At 41.9% G+C, this 21,236-nt stretch overlaps 2 protein-coding genes across 2 annotated transcripts in view; one reads left to right on the top strand and one right to left on the bottom strand.

Moving 5' to 3' along the window:
- The window catches only part of b4galt1l (DP-Gal:betaGlcNAc beta 1,4- galactosyltransferase, polypeptide 1, like), a 390,521-nt gene that overhangs the window by 214,560 nt on the left and 154,725 nt on the right, over nt 1-21,236 (bottom strand). The gene's annotated exons all lie outside the window — the stretch shown is intronic.
- Nucleotides 9,986-21,073, top strand: LOC310873819 (uncharacterized protein; the record flags this gene model as incomplete). Its single annotated transcript, XM_083786370.1, has 4 exons — nt 9,986-10,159; nt 16,746-16,890; nt 17,601-18,302; nt 21,027-21,073. The coding sequence occupies exons 2-4, from the start codon at nt 16,782-16,784 to the stop codon at nt 21,071-21,073; spliced, it is 858 nt and encodes a 285-aa protein (XP_083642496.1). The 5' UTR covers nt 9,986-10,159; nt 16,746-16,781.

The raw sequence follows: 21,236 nt of genomic DNA, 5'->3' as shown, positions 1-21,236 counted from the left end.
CTAGAACCTCCACAGATTAAAGAAGAACAGCAAGAGAGGAGCCTCAGTCTGGTCCAGGTGAAACGAGAACCTCCACAGATTAGAGAAGAACAGCAAGAGAGGAGCCTCAGTCTGGTCCAGGTGAAACTAGAACCTCCAGAGATTAAAGAAGAACAGCAGGAGAGGAGCCTCAGGCTGGTCCAGGTGAAACTGGAACCTCCACAGATTAAAGAAGAACAGCAGGAGAGGAGCCTCAGTCTGGTCCTGGTGAAACTAGAACCTCCACAGATTAAAGAAGAACAGCAAGAGAGGAGCCTCAGTCTGGTCCAGGTGAAACTAGAACCTCCACAGATTAAAGAAGAACAGCAGGAGAGGAGCCTCAGTCTGGTCCCGGTGAAACTAGAACCTCCACAGATTAATGAAGAACAGCAGGAGAGGAGCCTCATTCTGGTCCTGGTGAAACTAGAACCTCCACAGATTAAAGAAGAACAGCAAGAGAAGAGCCTCAGTCTGGTCCAGGAGGAATCAGAGCCTCCACAGATTAAAGATGAACAGGAGGATCTACTTCAAAGACCAGAGGAACCTGTTTGGTCAATGTTTAAATTATTAGCAGTGAAAAGTGAGGTTGATGAAGACATCTCTTCACACTGCTCTGAAGTTGAACTGGAATCTGACACTGAAGTAACTGACGACAGTGATGATTGGGGTGAGACAAGTGGAGGTGTGCACACTGGAGCAAAACCTTTTCAGTGTAAACATTGTGACAAGAGTTTCAGTCAGAAAGGTAGCCTGAAGACACACCAGCGTCTCCATTCTAGAGCAAAACCTTTTCAATGTAAACATTGTGACATAAGTTTCAGTCAGAAAGGTAACCTGAAGAGACACCATTATCTCCACACTGGAGCAAAACCTTTTCAGTGTAAACATTGTGACAAGAGTTTCAAACAGTCAGGTGATCTGAAGACACACCAGCGTGTCCACACTGGAGAAAAACCTTTCCAGTGTAAACATTGTGACAAGAGTTTCACTCATTCTAGTAATCTGAATAGTCACCAGCGTCTCCACACTGGAGAAAAACCTTTTGAGTGTAAACATTGTGACAAGAGTTTCACGCATTCAAGTAATCTGAATAGTCACCAGCGTCTCCACACTGGAGAAAAACCTTTCCACTGTAAACATTGTGACAAGAGTTTCACTCGTTCAAGTAATCTGAATAGACACCTGCTTGTCCACACTGGATTAAAACCTTTCCAGTGTAAACATTGTGACATGAGTTTCACTGTGTCAAGTAATCTGAAGACACACCATCTTATCCACACTGGAGAAAAACCTTTTAATTGTAAACATTGTGACTTGAGGTTCAGTCGGTCAGATACACTGAAAATACACCAGCATGTCCACACTGGAGAAAAACCTTATCAGTGTAAACATTGTGACAAGAGTTTTATAGTGTCAGCTCACCTTAAGTCCCACCAGCGTATCCACACAGGAGAAAAACCTTTTCAGTGTAAACATTGTGACAAGAGTTTCAGACAGTCAATTACTCTGAAGACACACCAGCGTATCCACACTGGAGAAAAACCTTTCCATTGTAAACATTGTGACAAGAGTTTTATAGTGTCAGCTCACCTTAAGTCCCACCAGCGTATCCACACAGGAGAAAAACCTTTTCAGTGTAAACATTGTGACAAGAGTTTCAGTCAGTCAAGTAATCTGAAGACACACCAATTTATCCACACTGGAGAAAAAACTTTCAATTGTAAACATTGTGACATGACGTTCAGTCGAACAGATACACTGAAAATACACCATCTTATCCACACTGGAGAAAAACCTTTCCACTGTAAACATTGTGACAAGCGTTTTAGAGTGTCGGCTCACCTGAAGTCCCACCAGCTTATCCACACTGGAGAAAAACCTTTCCACTGTAAACATTGTGACAAGCGTTTTAGAGTGTCGGCTCACCTGAAGTCCCACCAGCTTATCCACACTGGAGAAAAACCTTTCCATTGTAAACATTGTGACAAGAGTTTCACGCATTCAAGTAATCTGAATAGACACTTGCTTGTCCACACTGGATAAAAACCTTTCCACTTTAAACATTGTGACAAGAGTTTCACGCATTCAAGTAATCTGAATAGACACCTGCTTGTCCACACTGGAGAAAAACCTTTCCAGTGTAAATATTGTGACAAGAGTTGTATAGTGTCAGCTCACCTTAAGTCCCACCAGCGTATCCACACAGGAGAAAAACCTTTTCAGTGTAAACATTGTGACAAGAGTTTTATAGTGTCAGCTCACCTTAAGTCCCACCAGCGTATCCACACAGGAGAAAAACCTTTTCAGTGTAAACATTGTGACAAGAGTTTCAGTCAGTCAATTACTCTGAAGACACACCAGCGTATCCATACTGGAGAAAAACCTTTCCATTGTAAACATTGTGACAAGAGTTTTATAGTGTCAGCTCACCTTAAGTCCCACCAGCGTATCCACACAGGAGAAAAACCTTTCCAGTGTAAACATTATGACAAGAGTTTCACGCATTCAAGTAATCTGAAGACACACCAACTTATCCACACTGGAGAAAAAACTTTCAATTGTAAACATTGTGACATGACGTTAAGTCGAACAGATAAACTGAAAATACACCAGCGTGTCCACACTGGAGAAAAACCTTTTAATTGTAAACTTTGTGACATGAGGTTCAGTCGGTCAGATACACTGAAAATACACCATCTTATCCACACTGGAGAAAAACCTTTCCACTGTAAACATTGTGACAAGCGTTTTAGAGTGTCGGCTCACCTGAAGTCCCACCAGCTTATCCACACTGGAGAAAAACCTTTCCATTGTAAACATTGTGACAAGAGTTTTAGTGTCAGCTCACCTTAAGTCCCACCAGCGTATCCACACAGGAGAAAAACCTTTTCAGTGTAAACATTGTGACAAGAGTTTCAGTCAGTCAAGTAATCTGAAGACACACCAATTTATCCACACTGGAGAAAAAACTTTCAATTGTAAACATTGTGACATGACGTTCAGTCGAACAGATACACTGAAAATACACCATCTTATCCACACTGGAGAAAAACCTTTCCACTGTAAACATTGTGACAAGCGTTTTAGAGTGTCGGCTCACCTGAAGTCCCACCAGCTTATCCACCCTTGAGAAAAACTTTTCCACTGTAAACATTGTGACAAACGTTTTAGAGTGTCGGCTCACCTGAAGTCCCACCAGCTTATCCACACTGGAGAAAAACCTTTCCATTGTAAACATTGTGACAAGAGTTTCACGCATTCAAGTAATCTGAATAGACACTTGCTTGTCCACACTGGATAAAAACCTTTCCACTTTAAACATTGTGACAAGAGTTTCACGCATTCAAGTAATCTGAATAGACACCTGCTTGTCCACACTGGAGAAAAACCTTTCCAGTGTAAATATTGTGACAAGAGTTGTATAGTGTCAGCTCACCTTAAGTCCCACCAGCGTATCCACACAGGAGAAAAACCTTTTCAGTGTAAACATTGTGACAAGAGTTTTATAGTGTCAGCTCACCTTAAGTCCCACCAGCGTATCCACACAGGAGAAAAACCTTTTCAGTGTAAACATTGTGACAAGAGTTTCAGTCAGTCAATTACTCTGAAGACACACCAGCGTATCCATACTGGAGAAAAACCTTTCCATTGTAAACATTGTGACAAGAGTTTTATAGTGTCAGCTCACCTTAAGTCCCACCAGCGTATCCACACAGGAGAAAAACCTTTCCAGTGTAAACATTGTGACAAGAGTTTCACGCATTCAAGTAATCTGAAGAAACACCAACTTATCCACACTGGAGAAAAAACTTTCAATTGTAAACATTGTGACATGACGTTCAGTCGAACAGATAAACTGAAAATACACCAGTGTGTCCACACTGGAGAAAAAACTTTTAATTGTAAACTTTGTGACATGAGGTTCAGTCGGTCAGATACACTGAAAATACACCATCTTATCCACACTGGAGAAAAACCTTTCCACTGTAAACATTGTGACAAGCGTTTTAGAGTGTCGGCTCACCTGAAGTCCCACCAGCTTATCCACACTGGAGAAAAACCTTTCCACTGTAAACATTGTGACAAATGTTTTAGAGTGTCGGCTCACCTGAAGTCCCACCAGCTTATCCACACTGGAGAAAAACCTTTCCATTGTAAACATTGTGACAAGAGTTTCACGCATTCAAGTAATCTGAATAGACACTTGCTTGTCCACACTGGATAAAAACCTTTCCACTGTAAACATTGTGACAAGAGTTTCAGTCGGTCAAGTGATCTGAAGACACACCAGAATGTCCACACTGGAGCAAAACCTTTCCAGTTTAAACATTGTGAAAAGAGTTTCACTGATCCGAGTACTCTGAAGACACACCAGCTTATCCACACTGGAGAAAACCCTTTTAATTGTAAACATTGTGACAAGAGGTTCAGTGGTCAGATAAACTGAAAACACACCAGCGTGTGTCCACACTGGAGAAAAACCTTTCCATTGTAAACATTGTGACAAGAGTTTCAGACAGTCAGGTGATCTGAAGACACACCAGCGTCTCCACACTGGAGAAAAGCTCTCGTCACAATGTTTGTCAAGTCCAATTATGGATGGACGAGATTCATGATCAAAGTGAGATGGCAGTAAAATCTAATGATCTACCCATATTTCAGGATGTCTTCTATCAATTGAAATGATGAGTAAGCATCTATGGGCCATGAAAATATGACCTTTTAAAAAAAAGTTATGTTTCTCAATTTGCCCCATGCAAGGGGTAAGTTGATCCAAGTCGAGGGGCAAGTTGAACCACATGATATTTTAATGTTAAAAGCTTAAACAGATAACAGTTTTCCCTTTGGCTAATTGTCTTATTTGTTTATTTATTATTAAAGCAATATTAAGACAATTGATTGATTGATTGAAATATTTATTAACAGTTTGCAGAATTACAGTACATTTAAAGCACAAATTCAGATTTTGCGGGGGCCAGTTTCGAATTGCAGACGTCCGTAGGTGCCCTTTGAGAGCGGTTTTGAAGGAGTCAAAGGATTTGCATGTCTTAATGACTGTTGGTAGGGCGTTCCACATTTTGGTGGCATAGTAGCGAAAATAATTCAGTCCCTTGTTTGTGCCGAATCTGGGTTGTACATTAAATAAAGTGTGTTATTCAGAACCTTATATTTGCAATATTGTTAATACAATATTGCAAACTTTTCTTAAATGAGTATGTACATGCAAATGAAAGGTCATTCAGTATAATTTGATTAGCAAAGACTTAATAAAATAAATATGAATAGTGATTCCCATTGACTCAATTTACCCCCCCGACATTGGCTCATCTTACCCATAGCCACCATTTTAGAAAAAATGACTAGAATAAGCTACTTCAGACAATTTATTTTCTAAATGATTCACATGTTTCTATCCATTGGCAAATCATCAACGTGTATGATATTACATTTTAGACCTAGGTACATTTTGCTTTGTATAACAGTCATTTTACATGATGTGTCGAAATTTTACTTTGACCGACAAACAGTTTTTTGTGTAAAATAATGTTTTCTACTTTCCCCATATGCTTCCCAACTTCACAGCCAGGTGTAAATGATGGATGCTTGCTAGATTTAAGGTCACATGGCAACAGTTTTCTAGTTTTCTAGATAAAGGGGGTGTCAACTTACCCGCTGGCTCATCTTACCCCGTTCTCCCCTATGTATATATAGCACAAAAAACCCACATATTTTGAGCGTTCTTCAGCGTATTACCCGCACGGCCGGTCTATCGCTAGTTCTCTTATTCAATCATGCAAAAAACAAATCGGTCGTGTATAATGTGAAAACATTCCATGGAATGCTGTGGCTCTAACTGTTCCGATTAGTGATGGTGGGCCAGCTTTTTTCATAACCCGCCTGTCCCGCCCCGCCACTGGACTGGAGCCAGCCCACCCCGCCCCGCTCTGCAAAACAATATTATTAATCAAACAAAAAGTAGCCTAACGACCGGCTTTTCAACACCCAGCAAGTCCAGATCCATTCAGTTGCTTTGGAGAGAGAGAGAGAGAGAGAGAGAGAGAGGGGAGGGAGGGGGAAGGGACGTGCAGAGGGAATTTGAAGAGCATTTACATTTACATTTACATTTCTACCCAGATTTAACTAATTTTAAACACTAGGAAATAACCCAACCAGCCTGTCTAGAGAGAGATGGGAAGTGCATTCCATAATGTATTAATTGTTGCACCCCTATATCCATTCCCTGCACAGTGCTAATCATGTCCTAGTCTTAGACACCTCATAACTCCATACCTGCAATCTCTGATCTGCACTGCAATGTTTTTTTGTTTGTTTTTCAAGAAATTAAAAAAAATGTATCAGATCTACAAGCTCACAATGCATGGCAATGTGGTGCTCTGTGAGCTTGTAGATCAGCTACTTTTAAAAGCTGAAGTAGGCTATAATACTGGTTAAAGTGGTTTAACTGATATTAACCCTTACAGCTCTATCATTTATTGAAAAATTAGGATCTAATTCACGCCAGCATTTTTTCACTTGAGCTGACTCAGCCCTGTTTGAGTTGCGACCAAATAGGCACAGAATAGTAAATTGTCAGATTAGTAAATCCTACTTTCTTCCTATCCATTTCCAAAGCAAACATCAGGACCCCTTATCCCTTTTTGCCATTCTCTCCTACAACACCATGGAGTCCTTATCTCACCATTCACTCCTGGCTATTCTTCGCTCTCTTTCCTTCTCATGTCTTTCTTTTTTCTCATGTTGATGAAATCCTTATTGGCTATTGCTATCATTTATTTTATTTTAAAAGAAAATACCTATGGTGAAAGGAGAAGGCGTCAAAGTTCCAAGTGGGAGATTGTTTTCCTCATTAAATCCTTATTGGCTATTGCTATTATTTATTTTATTTTAAAAGAAAATACCTATGGTGAAAGGAGAAGGTGTCAACGTTCCAAGTGGGAGGGTGGGGGGTTGTTTTGTTTTGTCCTGTTTTGTTTTGTTTCAGTTTTGTAACTAGCTGCATCAACCCAATCCAATAAACTGTTCATATACTGTAGTAGCAAAACTGTCCTGTTTGTTCTCTGTCTATGTATTTGTATGTACAAAAACAGAAAAAGAAGCATAATATATTTACTGCATTTTTCCTGTCTATATCACTCTTCTATGCTGAATAAAAAACATAACTTTGGTCTGACATACTAACAGTCAGGAGTCCAATACCCTACCCTTAACCCAAGCCTAACCTCACAGGAGGTTAGGCTACATCAGGGTCATCCATTGTCGATTCATCAAGAAATCTGTATACTTCTATACTGCTGGAAGTATACAGAAGAAAGAACTGCAAACAAATTAGCCATTGGCCTTGGCTCTCAGGGGCCCTTCAGAGAAACTGGACTGCGCGGTAATAGATTTGACGCCCTGAAAAGCGCTCCCTGGGCCCTTCATTTGCCATTGATTTAGTTAAATTTAGGTAAAAAAGATGATAAAAACACGGAAAATCACAAAAATGTCGCACGCACACGTGCTATGGGGACCCTGCAAAACGTACCGGCCCAGGGGCCCTCGTGGGTGTTAATCCGTCCCTGCGTGTGACTGTACTCTGTTGCTGTTTATACATTCTGTCTACTAAACTACTGGACTGAGTGTTTGACTGTACTATGTTGCATTTATGACATATATGTTCAATAAACTTGTCACGGGGCAGCCCGTGCCCTATACACACACACACGCACGCTCTGATTAAGGACATTGCACTCACGCACGCAACACAGCTGCAGCCAAGTACTGTTGAGGAGTAGGGGTGTTTCACAATGTTCAGGCCAGGGGCAAAGTAGGCTATGTCTATCTTTTGAAATGATTGAAAATCCAAATTATGTTTAGTCTAAAATAGAACACACATTACTGTGGGAGAGTGCAATCATCCAATTAATCCACTAAGCAACTCAAAGCAAGGGTGAATACCATGCCATTTTGGCACAGTTTGTGGAGGCGCTACCCACACGTTTAGCTGTGTTGCTCATTCCAGAAAAGCATGATCCTTATACAATCTATACCTCGTTGTAAAGGTGACTAATCAAGGATTAAAATGGTATAAAATACAATACTGATTGGTGTTGTAAACTCTAAGTACTGGACCCTCGTCTGGTTTGACAGACAGGTAGTGTGCAGGCTGGGTGGTGTGTGATAATCCGGTTGAAGTATTCCTTCGGTACGGCGACTGCGGCGGCGGGCCAGGGAGAACAATAACGCGACACGAGACAGTATCACACTAAAGGTTCACAAAGTTTATTACAAAAACAGGAACATATATAGTGCTGGATCGTAATGATGTGACAAGATATGAGTCATAATAATGTGCCTACTGGCTGCAGCAAGGCTGATCATATGATGAATTCCTGTTCTGTACTTTAGCTACATAGAAATGTCTATTTGTATGTCTCTAAATGTCTGTATGTCTTTAAATGTTTTGATGAATTGAACAATGTGGACCCTGTTGTAAACAAGTGTAATGCTTAATTGGGTCGTCCACTCACAGTTGACAGTCTTTGTATTGAGTTTGTGCTTAAAATGTACTGTACATTCTACAAACTGTTAATAAATATTTCACTCAATCAATCAAACCTTGCTGTCTGAGATGTCTCTCGTAGCCTAACTATAAAGTATGCTACAGATCAGGCAGTACACAATACATATCAAGTACACTGTGTCTCACGTTCAAGAACACAGACATGGGCGATCATGATTATAACAATTGGTATTATTAAAGTGGAGAAATAATGGACCAAAGTTACGTTTCCAAACGTTTGTTGCTGAGTTTATAGTAGCCGCCCAATGGCTTTAAGGGTGCGTTCGGAAATGCGCACCGGGAGCGCACTCGCCTATTAGTTTGCATTGCACAGTGTGCTCAGTGCGCTATTTCTGAATGTGGGCTATGTGGCCTACATGTTATGATAAATTGAACATGGTGGACCCTATAGACAGTATAGAGCATCGCAGTCCCACCTCTTCCATGACGACGCCAGGCCCCAATGCATTTTTCCCATAGACATTTCAAAACTTATTTATTTAAAGACCCTATTTATTTAAAGACCTTATAAGTGTACGACAAATTACAACAAATACAATATTTTGGATCAAACAAATAATTACAAAGTGTTGTAACCTGCCGTTTTCTTCTTTCTAATTATGTTCGGCCCGGAAAATTTTTTGTTGTCATGATTTGTCACAAATCGAGTTTGCTTTGTACGAGGATTAAAAGGTCTTTAAATAAATACTTTTTTAAATGTCAATGAGGAAAATGAACGGGGAATCATTTCCTGGGCCCTGGTAGGGCGAGACTGTGACGCTCTATTGTAAACAAGTGTAATGCTTTATCGTGTCGTCCACAGTTAACAGTCTTGTATTTAGTTGTGCTTGAAATGTACTGTAATTCTCAAACTGTTAATACATTCTTCAATCAATCAATCAATACTGGGCAACAATAATATTTTCAGGAAATTTAAATGATAATGAATTAATTCATGTGAAAATAAATTGCAGTGTGACCACCCAGGTGGTCCCAGGCCCAGCTAATAATTAATTCCTGCCTGCCACTGTTTCAACCTGTTCATAGACAATTTTCCATCACTTTTGAGATGGAGCTAATAGGGCGGTAGTTGCCAGGGTCTAATTTGCTCCCTTTTATTATTCAGTTAAATATATTAGGGTCCAGCTGGTTACCAACTCTCCAGTTAGCTGCATGGGGACTACCTACTAATCCCCTCAAGGACCACTGGTGTAATGTATTTGCTATAATACAACCCCTATGCCGCATAGTATTACGCTGTATCATGCCACCCCCCTAGTGACCATTCATGGTACGTGCACGCTCCAGCAGCAGCGCTAGTGGCATTATGCACAACCATATGTGTGTTCGCCGCCGGGGGTCCGTCCATTACTAGCTGAAATTGAACCAGTTGGTCGTTTTGAGGGACAGTCTGTCCTTTTCAACCTGAGACACAAAGAGGACAACCCAGATAGAGCTTTGAGCAGCCAGGGCTTCACTCAAACTTTCACACAATCTGGCAACACTGCTCACAGTCACAACAACAGTCGTGCTAGCTCTCTGCTAAGCTAAGTCCCTCGCTGCTGTTTCTCTGCTAAAGTAAGTATACTATTTTATAGTAGCCTAAAACTAACGTAAGATCTGTTGAAATACACACTGTCACGTGACGGTAGTCGACACGTTAATTCTGTGGACTGTCGTTTTGTATCAGTTGTGTCAGACTTTAATTTGACCGTTTATTTTGTAATGCAGATCAATGTAATAATAATAACAGTTGCAACAGAAAATGGTGGTAGAATAAACTAAGCACTGATGTTGCGTTTCCAAGTTCAGTTAACTTTGGATTAACACTCTTATATATTTATATTGAGGGTGTACAAGAATTAAATTATAAATCCAATGGAATACATTTCTCTCCCCTTCCACTCTGCTGAGAGTTGTAGGCCTACATGTACAATAGACACAGCAAAGCAAAACATCACGCATCAATAACAACAGTGGGCTGATGCAGCATCACATCCAGAGCATTTTACCCTCAACATTGAAAGAAATGTTGTTTTCTTGTTGTTTGTAAACAGTGTTGTAGTTCTGTCGATCGTTTAATTGTTTGTTTACATATCAGTGTTTGTTTACATAAATAATATGATTGACTGACAACGGGGACATTCATATTTCATGTTTCATTGTATTTAAAAGAATATTGTTATGTTTTGTGTTGCAGTTTTTCACGTTGTCTTGGGGAAATAAACAACCTTAAGATATAATAATAATAATAATAATAATACTTTATTTGTATAGCACCTTTCATGACATGAAATGCAGCTCAAAGTTCTTTACAGAACAATGGAGAATAAAAGAAAAGCAAGGCAACGACATTAAAAAAACAAGCAGTAATGCAATACATTGAGGACATGAATAACAAAAAATAAAAAATGAATGATCAATTAATTTAAAAGCAATGTTGTAGAAGTGGGTCTTGAGCTGAGCTTTAAAAATGTCTACAGAGGCTGCCTGACGAAGGTACAGTGGGAGCTTGTTCCATGCCGACGGCCCGTAGAAGCAAAAAGGTGCTTCCCCGTATTCTTTAGGCATTTTTTTAGGCAAAGCGAGCAGGCCAGCAGTGGAAGACCTTAGGGGGCGGTTTGGGACATATTTAGGCAGGCAGTCATGTAGGTAGGAAGGTGCGAGACCATTGAGAGCTTTATAGACAAGTAAAATAATTTTAAAATCAATTTAAAAAACAATCCTAAAAACAATATATCAGTTGGAGCGTTCGTTATTCTGCTGGATAGGAGCAGTTACACCTTGTTTTAAGGGCCTTTGAGGTGCTGTGGTACCAAGAGGTGCATGCATAGTCAAAGAAACCTTGTACGAGGGCTCCTGTTAAGATCTTCAAGGTGTTTTTGTTGACCAGTGAGGAGATCCTGTAAAGGAATCTTGTTCTTTGATTGACTTTTTTGATTACGTTGGTGGCCATTTTATCACCAGAAAGATTGGCCTCCAGGATGGAACCTAGGTAGGTAATTTCATCTTTTCGTGTGATAATATTGTCACCCACTTTAACCAAGAAGCCATCTGCCTTCCTGAGATTACTATTTGATCTGAAGAGAATGGATTCAGTTTTTCCCAGGTGTAAGGATAGTTTGTTATCAGCGAGCCAGGTGCAGATTCTACAGAGTTCAGAGCTGAGGGTCTTTTCAACCTGCAGTTTGTTCCTGTCCGAGACCAGCAGTGCTGAGTCATCTGCGAACAGGAACAAGTTGCAGTCACAAGCTGATGTCATGTCGTTTACATATATTAGGAACAGTAAAGGCCCTAGTATGCTTCCTTGTGGAACGCCACAGCTCACTGGGAGGGGGGGGGGACAGTGTTCCGTTCACCTCCACCATGTTCTCTCCCCTCCAGGTAGGATTGCATCCAGCTCACTGATGTGCTATCAAAACCAATAGCTTTTAGCTTGTTAACCAGTATGGAGTGGTTCACGGTGTCAAAAGCCTTTTGGAGGTCCAGCATGACCATGCCGCCAGCGGCGGAACTACCGGGGGTGTAGGGGGGGTGGTCACACCCCGGCCCGGACCTCCTGAGGGCCCGGGCTGTCAGATGATCGATGGACGATTTTTTTACACAGTCACTCACGACTGATAAAACCAGCGGGCCCCCCTGCCAATCCCGCATAGGCTCCCGCAATTAACTAACTAACTCCTCTTGCTTCTGAAGAAGTCGCTGGTCGCTTTCTTCTTTTTCTTTTTTTCTCTGATGTAAAGAGAAGTTTGTGGCAGCGCGAGCTGCGCGCGACCCATGCTGCTGCGGCCCGTGCACTCAGCACATCGCAATTTCGTTTTTTTCTGTTGCTGCAGTTGGAATTAAAGAATGACAAATAAAGCAATCTTGAATCTTGAATTAACCAGATACAGAGCCTATATAGCCTATAATAGCCTACACTTTAACAAAATATCATGTCTGTCTGATGAGAATTTACCGCGCTGCCGAGAGAGTCGCTGTAACTAAGCGGTCCAGCCAGGGCTACAAAAGTGGCAAGACCTGTCACTCATTAGTAGGCTAATCACTCTGTGTGATTCCACAACGGACTGTTTCGATTCTAAACCCCTTCTTGTTGCTTTTCCCTGTGTGCGATCACTCAACAAAGGTGAAACAGAACACAAAGATGAGTAGTAGCCTATTTATTTTTTTAACACGCAGCACCTCTCTCTCTCTACGTCTCTCTCTCTACGTCTCTCTCTCTCTCGTGTGTGTGCACTGCTGCGCAATGTCACAGACACAGACGCGATCAATAATATATAGCATAAATAACAGGCAAAATATAACACTTTCCCTCTATCCGTGACTGTGATCATCTCCTCACACACACAACTCCTCTGTCGTTCATGTACGTCTGCTCAAATTAGCAGCAACTGTTAGCGTAAATGGTTTTTTCTTCCCGATCGGGGGGGGGGGGGGGGGGGGGGGGGGTGTTGGGAGTCATGTTCGGTGAGGCCCGGTCGTGCCGGTCGTGCTGTCTCCCACCCCGGCCCGGCCCAATGTTGTTCCGCCACTGCATGCCGCAGTATTTTCCAGCATCCACCTCGTGTTTGATGTGGTCGCTCAAATAGAGGAGGCATGTGTCAGTGGAGTGGGATGTTCTGAAACCAGATTGGAACTCGTACAACAATGTATTAGTGGCAAGATACTTTTCAACCTGTTCATAGACTATTTTTTCCATCACTTTCGAGATGGAGCTTAGAATAGAAATAGGGCGGTAGTTGCCCGGTTCTAATTTACTCCCTTTTTTTGTACAGGGGGGTTACTTTGGCCAGTTTAAAATCTTGGGGGACCTGTCCCTGTTTGATGGAGAGGTTTACTTCTATGTGAGTCATGACTGGAGCTATGGAAATGGCTGAGTCTCTGAGAAATTTGGAGGGAATATTGTCATGGCCAGTGGCCTTGTGGGGTTGGAGGGCACTCAGTTTTTGAAGTACCTCCTCAGTTGTTACCATTGCCATTTTAAAATCATCTTTACAAACACCTAGGTTTTTGTAGAAGGCTTTGATGTGCTCTACACCAAAACGCCCAGAGTGGGAGGGCAGTTTGTTAACCAGCATTGTTGCAATGTTTGTAAAGAAGATGTTCAAGTGGTTGGCAGCGTCCAAAAGATGAAATCACAGGAATAATGGAAGTCACTGGAGTTCTAATAAGTTGCTTACAACAACATGCAACAGGTAGGATGGAATTATTGACACGGAAGGCAGACCTAATTGACAATAAAAAGTGCTTACGTTCGGTTCTCTTGCATTAAATTAGACAGGGAACACTTGCTATGTTTGTCAATCAAGAGATTTGAGAGGATTTATTTGTTACTCTCACAAAAGTTACCCATAGAGGCGTACCGATGCAAACACTTTCATCTCCTTGTAGGAGCAAAAAATAGACATTTTGTTTGTTGTTTATTCTATTTGTTTATTTTTTCCCACGCTTGGGTTTTCGATGTGCCACAGCCCTTACCTGATTGATGAGGTCCTGCTGTGTGTCTGCTAATCACTTTACTTATGTCAGCTGTGTGTCTGGGCAGTGGCATTCAGTGAGAGAATGGGGGTGAGCTCTAGGCTCAATATTTACTGTTGACCGTTTATCTACACCTACGTTTTCATTTATCAACATTCAGTACATTCTTGGACCTTGTTTATTTGTCAATAAATCACCTTAACTACAATAAGAACTTTTCTGGATTTGACTGAAAGAAACGCGTCATACAGTTCCTGCCGACAGCTCAGCCTCATAGCACTACTTCTAATTTGATTTGATGGGAAGAAGTAGTCGCTACAACACTCCTCTTTTCTTGACTGTGCTGTCAAAGGCAGTAGCGTCCGAGCCTTCTTTTAAGTTTCACTATCAACGACCGGTTGCTACCTCACGGGAGTTAAACAATGCAATGCACGTCACGGTGGAAAACCTCCCCCGTTTTTTATTTTTTACTTAATGGAGTCAATCACATGTTAGCCTGAGCTAACGTGTTAGGTTTCTGGTCTAGAGGGGCGGGTCGCGGCTCAGATTTGCGCGCGCCCTGATTGGATCTCATCGATCTGTCCATCACCCCCGGCCCCTCCTCTCCCCCCTCAGTGATGTAATTAGGTTTCCAATGTAATGAGTCCCAGGATGCAGGGATGGTCTTGTAGATGAGTCCCAGGGACATTTGATGAGTCCCACTTCAGCTACGTTTTGTCAGTCACATTTTGTCATTTTTACAAATTGCAGCATTAAACTATCATTTCATTTTTGATTGTTATAATGTGGTTATATTCATGTAGAAATGTATGAAAGAAGTGAATACAATTCCAAATCTGAAAACTTTAATATTTGCAAAGATGTTTGCAACAACAGTGCAAAGTATGCAAACAGAACAACACAACAGTGCAACGTATGCAGAACAGTAAATAATATAATGGCACCAAAATAATGTAAAATATATAAATAATAATAATGTGGTGCAATCAGTGAGCTTAAGTATGGTGCATTTAATGCACTGCAGCACAGCTCATTTAAAGTGACTCATTGTCTGTTTGTGAATCGGGTCTGCTTGTCACGCTAAAACATGTTCCCCTAAATATTTCTGTCGGAGGCAGCGCGGTTTAGTTGAGAGAGTTGCGACATCTCCGTTCACTGCTTATTCGTGGGGCTGCAACGGGCTGCAAGCGTCACTGATCACTCAATTGTCGTCACTCTCTCTCTAAACGGCTCTAGTCTACTCTAGAGGCTGCGCTCGGAGCGCTCCGCTCCCTGGTCAGAGCTCGCCTGAGCAACATGGCGGCGCGCTGTGTTGACAATGTAGTTACAACAAATTAGTGGTTCTACAACGATTTCTACATGGATTTTATTTTTTATAACATAGGATGAGGTCGGATGTGGGCATACAAAATGATCGTTTCCGTAGATTATTGTTTTACCGCATTTCTTCCCCCCGCGATTTCTTTTCAGTGGGAGTACAGTAGTGCATCCCATGGACGCACAGGTTGATGGTCTATTGCGTCCCAAAACTATAAAGTGCGTTTTTGGACGCAAAACGCACCCTAGTTACATCACTGCCCCCTAGTGCAGCGCTACGTCACATAATTTGGAGCGACGCCCACCCGGAAGGGTTGACTCCACTTTTAGACCAGAGCGGCGAATGCGTTCCTCCAGGCTTTCAATTTTTGCACCAACAAAAATGAAAGCCTGGTACCGAGGCTAATCACATGTACACTTCCTTGTAAAATAAATACATTTTCTTTTCACATTTGTTTTTCACATGTCACTGTTGTTATCTGACTTTGACCCATCCCCCCCCCCCCCCCCCCCCCCTTTTTTGTTGGTGGATACATACATACAGACAAAAATCAACCTTTCACCTATTTCAAAACAAGGAAAGAACCTCCCCTGTTTTCAAGGCAGTCGAGCGATAATCTTTATTCTACCACAGGTCGTTTCGAGGAAGCCATCTGATTGGTTGAAACAGCCTTCTAGCCGTGGGTTAAACCAGCACCATTCACCACCTAATCAAAACAAATAATTCAGCTGCTCTGTTCTCCCAGAGCGCTAGCAAACTCGGTGGCTAGGCTAGCTAGTTTATTGGGACATTTGTTGTCGTATATATTATTTCAGCGATTTTCTTAGTTTTAAGGGTAACTGTTGTAGAATTGCAATATTACACGAGAGGGTGTGGGTTAACGTGATTATTGCCACTTCAGTGATGCTTGCGGAACTCGACTTTGTCTCGTTCCTGACCGCATCCCTGTCGTGGCAATAATCACGTTAACCCACACCCTCTCGTGTAATATTGCTTAAATATGGATTTGAAAGAACTGGCTCGGACGTCAGGCGCTCTGCAACACACTAAGTGCTACCGGGTGTTTCAATAACAAGCGAGGATGCACACAACCCAATGACCCATCGTGTGTGCAAACTGCAATCATAAGGTGGTCAGAACTTAATATAAAGGAAACATGATTTTACCAATACCAGCCCCCAAACATCATTAGTGTCATTAATGTATGGAAAAACAGACGTTGGAAAAACATGTGGAACAACTTGTTTTAAGCCCTGTGTGCACGTGGCTGTGTGCATGGTATGCAAAGCTTCTCTGTCCGATGGTGATGCTGTGATCATTCAGGTTGCTGAATGATAACTAAACATTATTTTCTGTTGATTTCCACAGAGCACCACAGGAGGAGATCTCACGCCATCAGGAGAGATGGCCTCCAAAAGAAATGTAGCACGGTCAGAGGAACAGCGGGAGATGGACCAGGGACATGGACTGTTTGATGCAACGCTGCAACCCGTAGTAAAGTTGTACAGGATATGTAGGTACCGTTTTATTTACAGCTAGTTAAACATGTGCTCTGTAACTGTCCTGTTGTAGCCGGTTCTACTGCACAAGTGCTGAAATCTTTGCCACTGATGGGGCCTGGCAACATCTCAAATCTTCTGTTAAAGTTTTAAGGCCCATGACGTAAATCACCATCAAGTTCAAGTGCACAGCCATGTGCTCCGTCAAATTAGTCATATGAAAACCGGTCGCATCGCTCCACAGCCTAGATGCGCTCGTTGCACAATCCTCTGTGTTGCACAACAGTGACAGGTCATCGAAAATGTTCCCTGCCTGTTTAGCCGGCGAGAACGGAAATCTTAAAACGTTAATAACTCGCGATCTAAATCATCCCGCCTAATAATAAAAAAAGATCCTGTGTTTGACGGCCCTTCGCGGTCGTGATGGATTTATTCTTACCTCCCGTTGTTGTCGATCGACTCTATAGTGGCGTAGCGTGGCGTTATTTAATGGCTGTCACCTCGACCAGGTAATGCGGCCGTTGGCCACATTAAAATGTAATTGACCGCTTGCCTGCTTGGGGCATAAGCCGTGATGTAAAATTTGGGAAAACGCCCATCATCAATAGATATAGAATAGAATAGAATTAAAACACTAGACATTATTACAAAACAAATCAATCTTATCCAATCAGAAAACACAATGATTTGCTCTCTGCTGATGTTACCTTCCCTCTCCTCCTAGATTTCACAGACCTCCCTGTGTGTAAGGAGGAGGTTTCCCCTGAACAACAGGAGAGGGGCCTCAGTCTGGTCCCGGTGAAACTAGAACCTCCACAGATTAAAGAAGAACAGCAAGAGAGGACCCTCAGTCTGGTCCAGGTGAAACTAGAACCTCCACAGATTAAAGAAGAACAGCAGGAGAGGAGCCTCAGTCTGGTCCCGGTGAAACTAGAACCTCCACAGATTAAAGAAGAACAGCAGGAGAGGAGCCTCAGGCTGGTCCAGGTGAAACTAGAACCTCCACAGATTAAAGAACAGCAGGAGAGGAGCCTCAGTCTGGTCCAGGTGAAACTAGAACCTCCACAGATTAAAGAAGAACAGCAAGAGAAGAGCCTCAGTCTGGTCCAGGAGGAATCAGAGCCTCCACAGATTAAAGATGAACAGGAGGATCTACTTCAAAGACCAGAGGAACCTGTTGGGTCGATGTTTAAATTATTAGCAGTGAAAAGTGAGGTTGATGAAGACATCTCTTCACACTGCTCTGAAGTTGAACTGGAATCTGACACTGAAGTAACTGACGACAGTGATGATTGGGGTGAGACAAGTGGAGGTGTGCACACTGGAGCAAAACCTTTTCAGTGTAAACATTGTGACAAGAGTTTCAGCCATTCAACTAACTTTAGGAGTCACCAGCGTTGCCACACTGGAAAAAAACCTTTCCATTGTAAACACTGTGACAAGAGTTTCAATTTGTTAAGTCATCTGAAGAGACACCAGAATGTCCACACTGGAGCTAAACCTTTTCAGTGTAAACATTGTGACATGAGTTTCAGTCAGAACAGTAACCTGAAGAGACACCATTATCTACACACTGGAGCAAAACCTTTTCAGTGTAAACATTGTGACAAGAGTTTCAGACAGTCAGGTGATCTGAAGACACACCAGCATGTCCACACTGTAGAAAAACCTTTCCAGTGTAAACATTGTGACAAGAGTTTCACTGTTTCAAGTAGTCTGAAGACACACCAGCTTATCCACACTGTAGAAAAACCTTTTAATTGTAAACATTGTGACATGAGGTTCACTCGGTCAGATACACTGGAAAAACACCAGCGTGTCCACACTGGAGAAAAACCTTTCCATTGTAAACATTGTGACAAGAGTTTCAGACAGTCAGGTGATCTGAAGACACACCAGCTTATCCACACTGGAGAAAAACCTTTCCAGTGTAAACATTGTGACAAGGGTTTCAGTCGTTCAACTAACTTTAAGAGGCACCTGCGTATCCACACTGGAGAAAAACCTTTCCACTGTAAACATTGTGACAAGAGTTTCACTCAGTCAGGTGATCTGAAGACACACCAGCGTGTCCACACTGGAGAAAAACCTTTCCAGTGTAAACATTGTGACAAGAGTTTCACTCATTCAAGTAATCTGAAGACACACCAGCGTCTCCACACTGGAGAAAAACCTTTCCACTGTAAACATTGTGACAAGAGTTTTAGAGCGTCAGCTCACCTGAAGTCCCACCAGCGTATCCACACAGGAGAAAAACCTTTCCAGTGTAAACATTGTGACAAGAGTTTCACGGTTTCAAGTAATCTGAGGTCCCACCAACTTATCCACACTGGAGAGAAATCTTTCCAGTGTAAACATTGTGACAAGAGTTTCACGCATTCAAGTAATCTGAATAGACACTTGCTTGTCCACACTGGATAAAAACCTTTCCACTGTAAACATTGTGACAAGAGTTTCAGTCTGTCAAGTTTCCTGTTTGTTCTCTGTCTATGTAATTGTATGAACAAAAACAGAAAAAGAAGCATAACATATATACTGCATTTTTCCTGTCTATACCCCTCTTCTATGCTGAATAAAAAACGTAACTTTGGTCTGACATACTAACAGTCCTACAGTCAGGAGTCCAACACTCTACCCATAACCCAAGCCTAACCTCACAGGAAGTTACAGGTTAGTTTTAACCTGCCCCGGGTTCGTTTTAACCCGCCACATATGTTATCAGATTGCAGAATGGGTACAGTCCTAAGAATACATGTCTACAGACTTGTTTACATCAGGGTCATCCATTGTCAATTCATCCAGAAATATGTATACTTCTATACTGCAGGAAGTATACAGAAGAAACTGCAAACAAGACCGCAAGGATTTTTTTGTTTTTGTGCTATCTCTTTTGGAGTGTGACTGTAGGCCTACTCTGTTGCTGTTTATACATTCTGTCTACTAAACTACTTGACTGAGTGTTTGACTTGACATATATGTTCAATAAACCTGTCACAGGGCAGTCCGTGCCCTATACACACACACACACGCTCTGATTAAGGACATTGCACGCACACAACACAGCTGCAGCCAATCAAGTACTGTTGAGGAGTAGGGGCGTTTCAAAATGTTCAGGCCAGGGGCAAAGTAGGCTATGTCTATCTATTGAAATGAATGAAAATCCAAATTATGTTTAGTCTAAAATAGAACATCTATTTGAGTGGTTAGTTATTCATGTTTAGCTGATATCTGTGAGCTTGTAGATACGTTGATTTGAGTTCATGGTTCTCTGTTTTCAGTAGGATCCTGTCTTATAACGATGAATGGAACACTCTCCCTGTTTACCTTTTTACCTGCTCTGAGGATTTTGCTGCTCTTGGCTATATAAACTCAGCAACAAAAGTTCGGAAACTTAACTTTCTCCACTTAAATAATACTAATCTGTATTGTATTTTATATCATTTTAATTGGTGATTAGTCACATTTACAACGAGGTATAGATTGTAAGGGTTGGGCCGTCGTGGAATCAGCAATACAGGTGAACGTGTGGGTAGCGTCTCCAACAAATATACCAAAGTGGTTCAACCCTTGCTTTGAGTTGCATGGATGGTTGCACTCTCCCACAGTAATAAGGAAAAAAAGTACAAAAAACATCACATATTATAGCCATTATTTACACTATTAATTTTACACTCAGTGTTAGCGGGTGAAAGATCCAAAAGCAGCTGTAACAGCTTGGCACCATGCTGGTCAACCAACCCATTCCTCAACCAGGTTTTGTTCAGTCAGCCAAGGTGGTTCTGTTGGTCACTCTAGCATGTACAGCATGCCCAACCTGATCCCACAAGTGTTTAATTGGGTTGAGGGTCTGGACTCACGGCAGGCCATTCCATCCTCTCCACTCCCACATTCTGGAGCTAGGCTACTCTGATAATCCTGGCTCTGGGGGGCAAGCGTTGTCATCCTGGATGAACTGAGGATGGCGTCAGGTCCCAGATTCTGAAGATATGGGATCACCACTGCATGGCCCCAGAATCTCATCCCGATGTCTCACTGCATTGAGATTGCCTTCAATGATGACAACTTCAAGTTCTGTCTTGCCTGTGAGACAGATACTGCCCCATACCATACCAAGAGATGTGGTGGCTGCGTAATGCGTATCATCTTCCAGACGATACTGAGTTCCCTAACACTGAGTGTAAAATTAATAAGGTGTAAAAATTGCCAATATGTGTAATTGTTTTGTTTGTTTATTCCTTATTACTGTGGGAGAGTGCAATCATACAATTAATCCACTGAGCAACTCAAAGCAAGGGTGAATACCATGCCATTTTGGCACAGTTTTTGGAGGCGCTACCCATACGTTTAGCTGTGTTGCTCA

The sequence above is a fragment of the Protomyctophum parallelum genome, assembly GCF_964188405.1.
Source record: "Protomyctophum parallelum genome assembly, chromosome: 16".
Lineage (NCBI taxonomy): Eukaryota > Metazoa > Chordata > Actinopteri > Myctophiformes > Myctophidae > Protomyctophum > Protomyctophum parallelum.
Note: the sequence above shows the minus strand (reverse complement) of the source record. Positions and strands in the feature narration are given on the sequence as shown.